The sequence below is a fragment of the Haemaphysalis longicornis genome, unplaced genomic scaffold, assembly GCF_048455015.1.
Source record: "Haemaphysalis longicornis isolate Haplotype H1 unplaced genomic scaffold, Haemaphysalis longicornis Haplotype H1 scaffold_20, whole genome shotgun sequence".
NCBI classification, from domain to species: Eukaryota; Metazoa; Arthropoda; class Arachnida; order Ixodida; family Ixodidae; genus Haemaphysalis; species Haemaphysalis longicornis.
Window position 1 is genome coordinate 4,783,631 of NW_027526296.1, and position 13,660 is coordinate 4,797,290.

At 47.4% G+C, this 13,660-nt stretch overlaps 1 protein-coding gene across 1 annotated transcript in view; it reads right to left on the reverse strand.

Moving 5' to 3' along the window:
• LOC144172372 (putative acyl-CoA dehydrogenase 6) overlaps positions 1-13,660 on the reverse strand; it is a 46,086-nt gene that overhangs the window by 4,723 nt on the left and 27,703 nt on the right. The window contains exons 2-6 of the mRNA XM_077701127.1: positions 10,203-10,323; positions 6,343-6,472; positions 4,985-5,091; positions 2,403-2,573; positions 1,363-1,536 (exon numbers count right to left, since the gene is read on the reverse strand). Of these exons, the coding sequence (XP_077557253.1) occupies positions 1,363-1,536; positions 2,403-2,573; positions 4,985-5,091; positions 6,343-6,472; positions 10,203-10,323 (703 nt within the window). The remainder of the gene's footprint in view (positions 1-1,362; positions 1,537-2,402; positions 2,574-4,984; positions 5,092-6,342; positions 6,473-10,202; positions 10,324-13,660) is intronic.

The window sequence follows — 13,660 nt, forward strand, 5'->3', positions numbered from 1 at the left end:
GTGTCTATCTGTTAATATGTACAATTCCAGTTGTATGACATGTAACCTTGTGTACATCTCAATTTTTCTTGAGCCCTCCACGCTCTGACACTTAAGTGCTTGTGAATTGCTTGTAATTTTATATTGGACCGGCCACTAGCCTATGCAGCTATCGGTCCAAACAGTGTTCTGTACATACTTCGTGTTTTATGAATAAAGTTTCTGATTAAAAAACATTGCATGAGAAGAGGTAGCAATGGACTAACACAAGTACCTTCTGCCCCCACATGTACATCCAGACCAAGGGATACCAGAAAGAAAATTGGTAAATATTCATGGCGCACATCTGCATGGGAAGTGTATTTTCTTAAAAACTAATATAGATAGGAATGCCTTGCCCAGCACTGCTGCTTCCGCACCTGATGAAAAGTTTTCCAGTGTGCTCTGGCAACACTCGCGTACAAGTTAAACATGGTTTATAGCTCTTTGTATTGACTGTGCGACCGTAATCTGCTGTTTTCGCTGCTAGTCGTGTACGCTGGTGCCCACGCTAAAGATTGAAAGACAGTCGTGATCCCGTACGTCCATGGAGTGAGCCACGCGCTCAACAAGATTGTTCGTAAGGCGGGCGTACGTCTTGTGTTTTCTGCTCCGAAGAAACTGAGCCGCCTGTGTGAGCGCATAAACGCGGAAAGCCGCAAATCACCAGTGTGCGTCAAAAAGCACGAAACACGCTACGTCGACTGTGTGAGCAACCTCGTATACGAGATTCCGTTGTCGTGCAAACGCTCCTGCGTAGGACAAACAGGCCGCTGCCGGAATGAACGCTTGAGGGAGCACGCCAACAAAGTCAGGTCTTCGACAGGCGGCACATTGCCAGCGCACTGCACGTCCTGCGGCTGCACTCCCCGGTTCACAGAATGCGCCACACTCACCACTTACCGCAGGTGAAGGGAGAGGGAGATCCTCGAAGCCTACCAAATCAACAGGAAAGGGAGCGATTGCATCAGCGAACCGTCCGTGTCACTGTTGTATAAGGAAATCGCTTACCTAGGTCTAGAAATCGTCACGCGGCGGATAAAATTGTTGTTGCCGTACTAACTACTCTGTTGCTATCACCTTTTATGTCAAACGTTTATTTCATTTTTTCGTTCCTCTTTTCTTCTTTTCCCTTTGCTTTTCATGTATAGTATTTTCCTGCGAATTAAAATGCACACAGTTGTTCGTCAGCGCTTTTGTCGTTTGTTCCTTCCATAGCCCCGTCTTCCGCGCTGTTTTTAAACGATATAACGTTTAACAGCAAGTGCGCTAGGGCACCCCAAAGCCACGCCATGAGAGGCGTCTCCATGGGGAGGGGGCAGCAGTAGTGGAAAGCAGGCTCACGGTTGATGGCCACGATGAGGCGCTCCTCCTGGAACTGCAGCATGAGGTATGTGAAGCCCATGCCCTCCTCGCCTATGATGTTCTTGGCCGGCACGTGGACGTCACCGAAGAACAGTTGAACTGTGTCCGACGAGCGGTGGCCCAGCTTCTTGATGTTGCGTGCCACGGTCACCCCTGCAATAAGCAAAGGGCTCACGGATTTCACTCTCGGCGCCATGCCCTCAAGTTTCGTTGGCACACAGCAGCTGCGAGCACTGCTGTCAAGTGCTCGGACAGGTGCTCTTATACATGGAAGAGAGGTGTGAGTGTGATTTAACAGCCTGCCCACCTTCTTTGTCCCAAAGAATAAAGTCCCAGCAGCTGCAGCTAATGTGTAGCCTCAGGCGAGAAAACACTGCGCTGTATAGGTTTACAAAGACTGGAATAAGGAAGAAACGATACACAAACGTAGAGGCGCTTCTGCATGTGTGTATCGTCTGCTTCCTCCTCACTCCTGTCTTGGTAAACCAATGCGGCGCAGTGTTTTCACAGCTGGAACTGCATTGAAAAGCAAGCCCTCCTGGCTTCCAGACTTTCCCCATAAAAAATTCAAGGCGGTATTCGTGTACATGCATTTCTTGCCACACCGCAGAAAACAAAATTGAGCAGAACAACCATACACTTATGTAGAATACACACACTGCATCCTAATGGTGCCTTTTTTTAAGTTTGTAGGGATTGTAAATTGCTGCAATTTTGCTCCCCTCTCCGCACTAGTATCCTCAGTAGCTCTATAATGTAGGCTTGTTCTCTGTCTGAGGACTCCTCCCCATTGCTTTTCGCAATAAACACGTTTACTCTCTCTCTCTCTCTCTCTCTCTCTCTCTCTCTCTCTCTAAAGAACCAGTCAGGCCACTTTGGGAAATGTGGGGGCTAGAGCCAACTTGCCAGCAGTGGCAGATACAGGGGAAAAGAAAAGGGGCTAGACACCCCTCGCCAGAAGCACCCCAGTGCTGGGAATCCCGCTGCAATAGCCCCCCCCCCTTCCCCAGGTGACCCACCGGGCGTCTTGAGGGGCAGGCAGATGAGGGACTTGGTCTTGTGCGGGGGCCCCTCCTGGCGGGTGTTGGCCAGCAGGCACATCCAGTCCGCCTGGGCACCGTTGGTGATCCACATCTTGCCCCCGTTGATCACCAGGTCATCCCCGCGACGCAGCGCTGTCGTCTGCACGGCTGTTTGTGATGGGGTCACGGGAGACACAGTGAGTGCAGCAGAACACAACATTCTGTAGCTTCTGCCTCATCACACGACCACACACATTCAAACGCCAGTCTTCTCTTAGGTTTGTGCTCCGAGAAAAAAATAAATCCTTGTCCAATCTTTCCCTCCGACTCTGTCGTCACCACTCGCGTCCCATTTCAACTAGCTGTTAGTACCAAAAGGCCCCACTTTATGTCCTCACATCAAAGCCAGACGCTGTCCCACGGTATTGTCACGAAGCTAAAGACAACGCAGCTGCCTTGAAGAAAAAACAAGTTTATTGGGGCTAACATGTTCTCCCCGAACAACTCAAAGAATGCACAAGCGGCGAAGCAGCAGTAAACAAAGTGACGTGCGCAGGCGAGTGTCGGCGAATCGAATGCCGCAGCATCTGCTCAGCGGGCATTCCTCTTTCGGCGCGGGTGTTTCTGGAACCGTCGAATTACATCGAGAACACAGTAGATAAAAGAAGACTATTGGCTAGTGGCGTTAGGGCGAAACATTCTCCCTATCAAATGAGATAATCTGTGCAACGTAAGAAGAAAGAATGGAACATGCACTTCACCCGGGACACAGATAACACAGCCGGCGCAGCCGGGTGTGTTATCTGTGTCTCGTCGGGTGTGTTATCTAACTCCTGTGTGTATAAATAAACAAATCCAATGTATGGTTCGCGGCAATACAAAAGGGGGATCTGCAACGTTCTCACTCTGCTATTGTTCACTGGGGCAGTAGGAGCTGTGCCTACTACCTCCAACCAAATGATCAACCTCCGTTTTGAGAGCCAACCATGTACAGACTGACAAGCAGTCCCACAAAACTGCTTCAATCGACAACCACTTCTCATTTAAGACGTCCCAAGTTACAAACCCCCCACCTTCTACTTCCCCTTCCCCCACTTGACCTAGAGTCTTCCTGCCATAAAAAGGCTACCTCCTCCCCCTCCCTGACTGTCATGTGGTAAGAAGGTGTGGGGTGAGAAAAGAAAGACGAGCCCATACCCGAAGGGAGATTGGCTTGAGAAGATGATGATTGTAGACAAGACGAAGAGGAAGCAGGATCAGCTTACGGGATGACGAGAAGGATTTTGAAAGGACCACCCGCCGCGGTGGCTCAGTGGCTAAGGCGTTGCGCTGCTGAGCACGAGGTCGCGGGTTCGATTCCCGGCTGCGGCGGCAGCTTTTCTGATGGAGGCGAAAAGCAAAAACGCCCGTGTGTACGAGATTTCGGCGCACGATAAAGATCCCCAGGTGGTCAAAATTAATCCGGAGCCCTCCACTACGGCGCGCCTCATCGCCTGCGTTGCGTCGGCGCGTTAAACCCTTCAATCAATCAATCAATCGATTTTGAAAGGACCAATGAAGATGGTACACAGGGTGAGCAAAGAGGTGGAGGAGGTTAGCTGGACCAACAAATGGGAGCCTCACACGGTACAATGCGAGCTGAAGAGGAGGACGACGAGGTTGGAGCAGGGAGTGTGGAACGAGGTCTTGGAAGGAATGGTGGCAAAGTTCAGGCAGAGCATCGGGGCTTCCAGATGGTAGTTCCACCCACCACCGGGACGAGAGCTGGCGGACCGGTAATGAGCACCCTGAGCCCTAAAAGCGCCCTTTCTTGAGAGCACACCAGCGGCATCGCACTGCTGGCGATCTGTCCGGCCGTGCCCCTTAACGTATCAGCGGCCTCGCACCATTGGCAGCGGGCAGCTCGGGACCACCTATTACCACCGGCTTTGCACTGCTGGCCTCCTGCTGAGCCGTGCTCCTCAAGGAACCTTTGGCATCGCGCCACTGTCATCCAGACCACTGACGACCAGCATGGGCTATCCCGACGTGCTGCTACATTCGTCAACGCGTAAGCCAGGCGACCCACTGGGCCACGTCATAGGCATCGCAGCGGGTTTGTCGTGCTCAGGCGGTAGGATTGGTTTGACTTTGGCATAGACAGTTAATGTGTTATAGTGGCTTTTGACTAGATAGTGTGAGGTTGTGCTTGTTTTCTTTTTTTAGTGTGATACGCTTTTTCCTTTGCTATGGATCCCGTTTATTTGAGGTTTCGTTTTGTAAATATATTGTATGGGCATCAAATGCCTCAACACGAGCCTCATTTCTTTGCCCCGTGAGACGCGCGACAGTGACACCCGCCCAAACAGTGACACACTCCTCACCACCACGGTGTGGACCATTTATACTTAGACGAGTGGGGGTGCTGCTTACCTAGAACCAAACAAGGTCGCAAACGAGCACTTCAAGAGAACACTTCAGACACGGCACCAAAAGAACACTTGAGACACGGCTAAATCATGCCTGCACTTCACACACATCTCGGCACTCACGCTCCCCAATAACCCCCCCCCCCACCCCCGAAACAAAGCCACACCCACCGGCCACATCTGAGCCACAGTCTGGTTCACTGACACCGATGCACCCCACAACGTCACCAGCGATAGACGGAGCCAGGAACTGCCTCTTCAGCTCGTCGCTGCCAAATCTGTCAACACAATGGGCGAGAATTTCACTGCCCTGTCCGTTCCCATTGAAGCAAGTGTGCTACACCAAGAGTGAAGCGCTTGCGGACACTGAGAGAATGCAGCCCGCTTGTCTTCAAGATTCCGAACCACTCAGGGCAATGTAGGTTGCCTAGGTCAGCACCAATTTAAAAATAACCAAAGTGGAGCACTGTATTTCCGGGTGCAAACAGGCCCTCAGAAGTGCAAAGCTATCACACACTTCCCGACAATTGTCTCTCAATGTATTTTTTGTACCCATAAATATTTCTATGAAGACCACTTGTAAAGCTTCCAAACCTGCATTCACAATCTTACTTGTACTAGTAGACAAATCTAACTACAGTGACCCTCTCCTATTTTTCAAGTTATGGAGGCCCAAATTCCCTCAACAAGTATTACTTTTGAATGAGTTCGTATCACCCGGGCACACTGGTCTTGAACCAAAAAAGTTTATCTTTACAGTTATGATGATGAAAATTGGAGGACGCATGTAGTTTTTCATTCTGATTGTAGATATAAAATTTGTTTTAGTGTGAAACGACCACATTCAAATCTATTAGGATTTTAATATTTGATTTTTGACAGCCTTTTGTAAGAAAACTGCTGGAGGGATGCAGCTGAACAGGGTACCAGTGAACCGTGCGCAAATCAAGGAGGGCAATAAGACTAACATCATTTTATCTGGTCTGTAGCAGGAGCTACAGTCGTTTGAAGTTTGGGCGTGGAAGGCAAAATAAAGTTTTTAGTCAAAGACCCATGTGTCCCCTTAAATGACCACTGTGGGGTTCCTTTCACTTATTTGAGGTACCAGCAAGCCAATTCTAGTGAGAAAATATTCAGAACTAGTGGAGAAACCCACATCCATCTTATTTTGCCCTTGCATGTTAGCACCAGAAGACATTTCAATCACAACCAGCTGGACATGCTCCTCAGCAGCCTTTCAATCAAACGCAAGAAGCTCCTGTTTCAAGCTGCATTTAGACTGCCCAGAGTGGGATAAGTTTAATCACTTCACAAGTTTAAAGCTGACAGTAAAATATACATACACAAGGGCAATTTGAATCCTGTACTTCATACCCTATCCCCTGAACCTTCGTCTCAATACTCGGAGCAAACACGTGGCTGAGTGTTTGTCCCTGGAGGCTCATAAATGCATCGCATGGCATTACGACAGCAATACAAAAAGAAAAGGAAAGAAGCCAAGGCACTTGGAGGTAAAAGCGAAGCCATACTTGGTGAGGGCCGGAGTGCACATGTCTGTGTGGACCATAAGGTTCAAGGCCACCCCCCCACCATTGATGGCAGCAAGCTCCTCCGCAAAGGCCACCGTGAAGCTGTAGTCCAGGCCCAGACCTCCATACTCTGCACAACAGCCACGAAACAACGGTTCGCCCCTTGTGCACCACAATTTTGATATGCAACATTAATAGGCTACTCAGAGTATTTTTGTGCTGACAGTGCATGGGGCCCCGTCCCAACGGGAAGGCGAACAAAGTCAAACAGATAATGAAAAAACAATGTGTCAGGAAGAGATAGGACGCTGGTGTGGTCGCACTTGCTTTGGAGCATTTCTGGTACATTTTGGGGACATTTTTGGGAGGTCACGCATTGCTGTGGAAGTTGTGGTTGCTAAGACACACTGCACATCAGGGGCAAGCGCATAATTTGATGACAGTTCGTGTTTAATGGCGCAGGACCAATGAGGGCAAACAGCACCAAAACGTTACTTAACGACGGTGGTGTAAACATAAATTTTCAATGCGAGTAAAAATAAAAGTGAAATTAAACAAAGGGCAATGAAGATGGCTGCTGTAGAGGGCAATTTACCTATGCATAATAACAAATTAGGTGTAAAAATTTAATCTTTGCGATAAACTTAAAAACGCGCTTGATAAAAAAACTCGGAGTCGTCGCCTAATAAAGAAAGTATGACAGTGTGGAGAGAAAGTAGGTGTGGAGAGGGCGTATCCACAATCCACACTTTTTTTCAGTGCAAGACCCTCAACAAAACAGCACAAAAACACTTCCCACAACTACTGAGACAACATATGCCACCGCAAGTGCATAATTTGGATTTGAAACTACTCTAGTTAAATTGCGATGGCTCTCTTGTAGACATTATTGTTGCTAGATGTTGCTGCGGACACAAGAGTTTTCTGGGACGCACAACACGCTGGCTGATCCGCACATAATTTGCTTGGGAGGGTTTAAGCATCAGGCAGTGTGACATCAAGGAGAAACTGGAGGTCATCAAGAGTTGAAGCCGCACGTGCTATCATGATTGCTCTGTGCTATATGCATTTCATGTATGCAGCGCATGTTTCCGAATTTTTTATTCACTGGTCAACCATGAAATTTCCCATTTAGCATCACTGCAGAAATCTCTCTCACAACGGCAGCGCAATTTTTCAAATGCTGAAATGATCACCATCAAGTATTTGACATCTGCCTGTACTAACAGATTGCACCCACCTCTCATTACCTACCATAGGCACAAAAAGTAAGAACTATGCAGGGGTGCTTACTGGTGCAAAGATGGGCGCATGCACATGGACTCACCCACATGCAAGCTGGCGCCTAGTAACTGCACCTGTATGCACACACATGTAATTATAAACAAATTAATTGCGATTCATGCATGTTGCTATCCTTGAAGGCGTCGTGTAGCCTTATCCCTGTCATCCATCTTCCACCACTGTTTGTTCAAGCAGTCCTGGTCGATGCAGTGTGAAAAAGCCACGCCCTTAAAAATTCAGTTTCAGCTGCGCGATACGAGAGACCAAAGCAAGCAATAGACAAAACAGTGGCTCATGAGACTACCTACTGTCCCTCATGGCAGTTTTTTATTTCCAAGACCACGGTGTTTCTCATGTTCCTTAACTCAAAAGTATGCAAGAAAAAATTGTGAGTTACAGTGCTTGCCACAAAAGTTATGCCGGCAGCAAAAATTTGTCCATGATAGATCAGTTTCGTCACCTTGTGTGTTTGACAAAAGCAACTAAATTTGTTGCCTTCTGTGCTTGCACCACAGATATAAATGGGATTTGAGACTTTCTGCACATTTTTTTTTGCGTTCTAATACAAACCATGCAACATGGACAAATACTCTCTCGCTTTCCAGTTGTTAAAAAATTCACAACCAAACCCAGAAAAACTTTTGAAGCTATCCCCCCCACACACACACCTGCACAAACCTGTTGTGGAATGTTGTAGCCCGCAAACCTTGCTCAAGTGGTCAGTAAAACTCTGTACAACTATTTTTGATAGTATGGCTAAACACGAGACGAGCTATAAATCAAAAGTTGGAAAACTGTCTTTTTTTTCATTTAGATATCATTGTTAGATGCTTACTTCATTAAAAAAAGTTATATGCTGCAGAAATACTGACACAATCAGTGCAGCTCATAATTCCTGAAGATGATGGTTATAGTAACTACAAATCCCAACTGCACTGTGCATTCCCGTTCTAAAATAAAAATATTCGGTAAAAATACTTGATGCTACATTCATGTTTTATGAATGAGCACGGGAACCCCCTTGTCTGCGACTAAAGAAGCAATTGTCCAACCCACCCATCTCGTAAAAGTAGAAATTGCCCGCGAAAAAATACTTTTGTAACAAAAACCAAGTTGCACATGGTGTGTGGGTACAGGGTTGGTAAAAGTAAGGATTGTGTTCCATGTATTTTATGCCCTAAATAGAACTGATTGTGCAACTTCACTCGGAGTGATATCATGAAATGTGTCATCTTACTGCACTGTCATCAGGTGCAATGTCACGGTTCCAAACGTTTCCTTCCAGAGGTAAAGCAATCTATCACGAAGAGTGCTGTCACGTGACTGTAGCACAGCTCCACGGCCGCCAACAGCTAAAATAAGGTCCCTGTCACACGGCAGATCTAACGGCATTTAGAGCAAATGTCATTCCCTCTAAATGTCATTAATTCGGCTCTACACGAGAATACTGAATCACAGTCAAGACGAATGGCCTTTAGCGGCTCATTGAGGTTCGGGAACTCATTCAGCGCCCAAATGAGTAGCCGCGACGGCAGTGGCACGTCACTAGACAAGAAAGTTCAGTGATAAACCAAAGAATACTGTTTCTGAAAACTGTCTGTAAACTTATATTTTCCCCTTCGTATTGTTTTTCAAATAAAGAAAGACCAACAAGTACAAGCGAAGCTCTGCCATTTTTACTGCTACCGTGATACATGATACAAATTTCTTGTGGATTTGCCTCGGCTTGCGACATCTACTTATGTCACCGGAAATGGTGATTTTTTAATTTAAAAAAATAATTATTTTTGTTTGTCATTTATTATGTATAAGACCATTCTAGACGCGCTTGAACTATAATACTGAACTTTTTCAAGCTCGCTAACTGTCCCCGCCAGCAGTATCAAATGACATTTGTTTCGTCATGCAGACCCACACAGCCAAACCGAATGTCATTACCAGCTAATGTCATTCACTTTGAATGGCATTACATTTGCAGTCTGACAGACAAATAAGAAGTTGCGATGACATTCGGATCCATTTTTGGGTGTGTGTGTTGCGTCTCAGCCGCAGCATTAGCGATGTGTGCCATTCACTGCACAACCACGTAACCCTCATCTAAACTATTCCCACAGTGACTGCCCCACGTGCGACAATGTTGATCTTTGCTTCTGTTCTACACTATCCTGGCAGCATGATAGGACAGCCGACCAGGTCAACCGTGGATCTAGCTTCCTTTCCCCCACATGCAAGGCCCCATGCTTCATTCAGCATTCATGCCAAGCCATCCTCCTCAATGCAATGCGACACCAGCTGGACGTTTGCACGGTGAAGGGCGTGATGGACCCACACCACGGGGGGGCTTCCCAATTATTGACTGTTTCAACGCCCTTAGAAGCGCATCAGACAAAGATACGGCCTGTCCCTTCACCCTTTAACCCCTTATCCACCCATGCTGCCCATCTGGGTGGCCCCTTCCTCTGTTTACAGCCCTGTGCGGTGAAAGCGGCCCTACACTTACCCAAAGCGACTGCAGAATTGCCCTTCTGATTGCACTGAATTCACCCTCTGGGCTTCCCCCGATCACCAGTTCTCACCCTCGGGGCGCGTGATGCCCAGGACGCCCACCTCGGCCAGCTTCTTGAACACCTGGTGGGCGTCAAACATGCCCTCCGCCTCCCATTGCTCCACGTGGGGGTTGATTTCCCTGTCAATCACCTGATTGCAGGAAGAGGTCAATTATTGGTGGGGGATGTTTAGAGTGATGCGGCCCTCTTTCGTGCATCATAGCCAAGGTATTGTCGTGTTACTGGAACAAAAACCGTTGAAGAAAACATTATTTTTTAGGGTACATTAACAAAATTAAAAACAGTATACATTAAAATCTCAGTGTTATAAATCGCAAGAAGAAGCGTAGAATATTCATATCACCAAAACCAATGAAATCAGCGTGCTAAAGAGCCAAAAACTCGGTTTCAGAAATTTATTCTCCGCAAAAAGAAGTTCCCGACGCCCTTCCAGATTTGTCGACCAGCAGCATACTCTGGAGGCTGTAAAACTGTGTCGATATGCTTTCCGGGACACTCTGATTACCGCGATGACTCTGAATGCCAAGGACATGCACAGCTTCGGCCGCCAAGGGTTACTGGCTGCGGTGTTCATTGTCATCATCATCACTACTCAGAATTTCAGGTTGCAATGTCGTGACCCCTTCTTGACTCTTTGACTGCACGCAGCCTACAGGACACAGGGTAGTCATGAGCAGAACCCTCTCTGCCCAGCTGGTCCCAGTCCTATCTGCCTTTGGAATCCTGAAACGTGGCGAGTGCCAACTCCCCAACTCGGCATTTTGTAAAGCAATTCGTCATGGTCGTTACTGACACACAACCCCTCGCCACCGCAGTACAAGGAAGGCAGACAAGAGGCTGATCTGAAAGTTGCCGTTTTTACTACCAATGTTAACTAAAAGGTGGCCCATGGGAAGTTTTCTTAAAATGCTTGGCATTTCGAATGACGCCGCCCCATGCGGCTGCCAGTGCCGTTTATTTATGAGGGGAGAAAAAAAACTTCAAATTCTAGAGAAGGATAGAAGGTAGGGCGAGTTCGTGTTGCAACGTTGTGGCGAAACAGTGTAGCTTGACGAATACACAAGAAGAAGAATCAGACTGAAGGAGTGCTGCCTACATTACTGCATTATGCAAATTCTGCGTTGCCACTTGATTTGGGTGACACTGTTCATGCAAGCTTGCTGAGGACAGGTCACTTTTCCAGAGCTCTAGTGAAACCCTTCCGCAAAGACTTCCAGTATTACGAGTGCAGAGCCATTGCAAAGCTATTACGAGTGCAGAGCCATTGCACAGCCCCGTCCACTGTGGCCGCAAATAAAGTGCCGTTTTTCTTCAGCATAAGCTCCCTAACAGCAGCACGGCAGGATCTCGCTAACACGCGCTTAAAGGTGCATCTTTTCAGCAGTCAGGTGCTGAAAGCTCATTCTCACTGTGTGTGAGCAAGTACGTTTTCCCCATTTACTGTTACTGTTTGTAAACACCAGCTGCTGCAGGGCCCACCCAGGCCTTTCACAGCTTCCCTCCCACCTACCAGCCTTTACGGTGCTTTCGACTCGTCTTCAGCTAACGTGGTGTTGACGTGTGACAGACAGCAGCAGCTAAGAACCCCTTTATGCCACTCGTCCAGTGGGAGCACCTCACAGCCCCTTTCACGTTTTGATGGGCGAGCGATTTCAAGTCTCCACTCCCTCGTCAACTACACGCCACTCCCCTTTTAGAGATGATTTGGTTAACCTGGCTAGCCTCGTGGTGCCACCTCATGGCTGGTACGAGGACCAGGTGTACGCAAGGGATTGCACTGCTACGTTGACACTGCAGTTGGCATTAGGAACAGACGGGGATCATGTGCATATATAAGTACATGCATGTGTACATCCAAACACATGCATGTATCACTCATTTATGAACACTGTGATCTCGCAGATGGTCAGTGCTGCCACAAACGTGCTGCCACAAAATGCCCCCCCCCCCCGAAATATTTGAAAAAGCTGAAAGCGACAAAAAAAGCGCCAATGCCCTCTGTCCAGATAGCACAGATGGTAAACTAGCGAAGCCGTAATATGTGGCCAGTGTTTTATGCACAACGTGTGGCCCACCCATTTCAAAGTAACTTGCGGCTAATATTTGCCTTTGCCTCATTAACGCTGCTCCAGCCGCACCCCCTGTCCCCCGTTGTCGCTTGAGCTGTGTTTCATGCAGCAGCTTGCTGCACGAGCACTCTGCTGCGAAACTTTTTCGCTCCCTCCGATGCGTTGCTCTCACTCAAGTGTAGCTACACGACCTACAAACACAGCTTTACTTCTAATTCCTCTCCAACCTGGTTTATTTCGCACATGGGATTGCGCTGGAAGAGTTTTCTGCCCACACGAGACTGCCAGACTTTCCGCTCGTCTAGCCATAACAAGCTCCGCTTACAAAAATAAACGGGGCATTGTGCAAGTCTGAAAACAAGACGTCACGCCCAACATTAGGAACAGGCATAGAAAGTCATGTGTGTTCTCAAAGTGCTCTTGTGACACTGAAGGGATGCCAACGGCTGTCACGTAGGACAAACTGAACAATGGGGCTAAAGCTGGGGAAATTGGTAGGGCGGCATCCTGGCTACAGCACTAAAAACAGACAAGGAGAAAGTAAGCAGACTGGACAAGTGCAGTCTCGCCTGCCTCGTTCGCTCTTGTCGGTGCTTCAGCACTGCTGTGGGGCCGCTACTTGTCACTTTGCCTGGAGTACAGATGGCTTCTGACAGAACAGCTGCTCCAGTGTTATAGTCTCCACTTTTGTCAGAGGTTTGAATCACTGGAATGGCAATATACTTGATGCGAGACTGGTCCATGATGCGCACAGGTCCGTACTGTGCTGGCCCTCTGTGATGGCCACTGTGATACATTTATAGAGATAATTGCCTTCAGAAAAAAATCCTGTTAATCAAACTCAATCCATTTCGAGTCACACCTCATGCCATGCCGATGGACTTTGCACCCAATTTTTGTCTCTTATTTTAAGAAAATAGCTTAGCCTGCAATTTGCCTACAGGCAAAATTATCTTTTGCGTTAGCTGTGAGAGAATGCAATGTAAACGATATTAAGCACACTTGGCATCCTTCTCACCAGTGGCATTTTTAAAAGAGCAATTTGAGGCATTGAATGGCCTCTTACGATATGCCATGTAAGTCTATATACGCTCCCAATACGCTTACTCGTGCTTTTCTTAATTTTTCTGAAGGGATACAACCCCACTTACCCATGCTAATTTTCTCGAAATATAGTACTCATGATAATTTTAACCCTAATTTTGTACTTATGGTTCATTCAAATAAAATCAAATTTTTTGGTGATGCCAATACTCTTTCAATGTATCTAAAAGCCGCTTAATTCAAACTTCACCATTCAGCTAATTTGTACCTTTTTGCCTGTCCACATTAAAAATATCTGCTGCTTTACCCTCCCCCCAGGTGAAAATGTGCGCCTTTATGTTGCTATAACAGCCA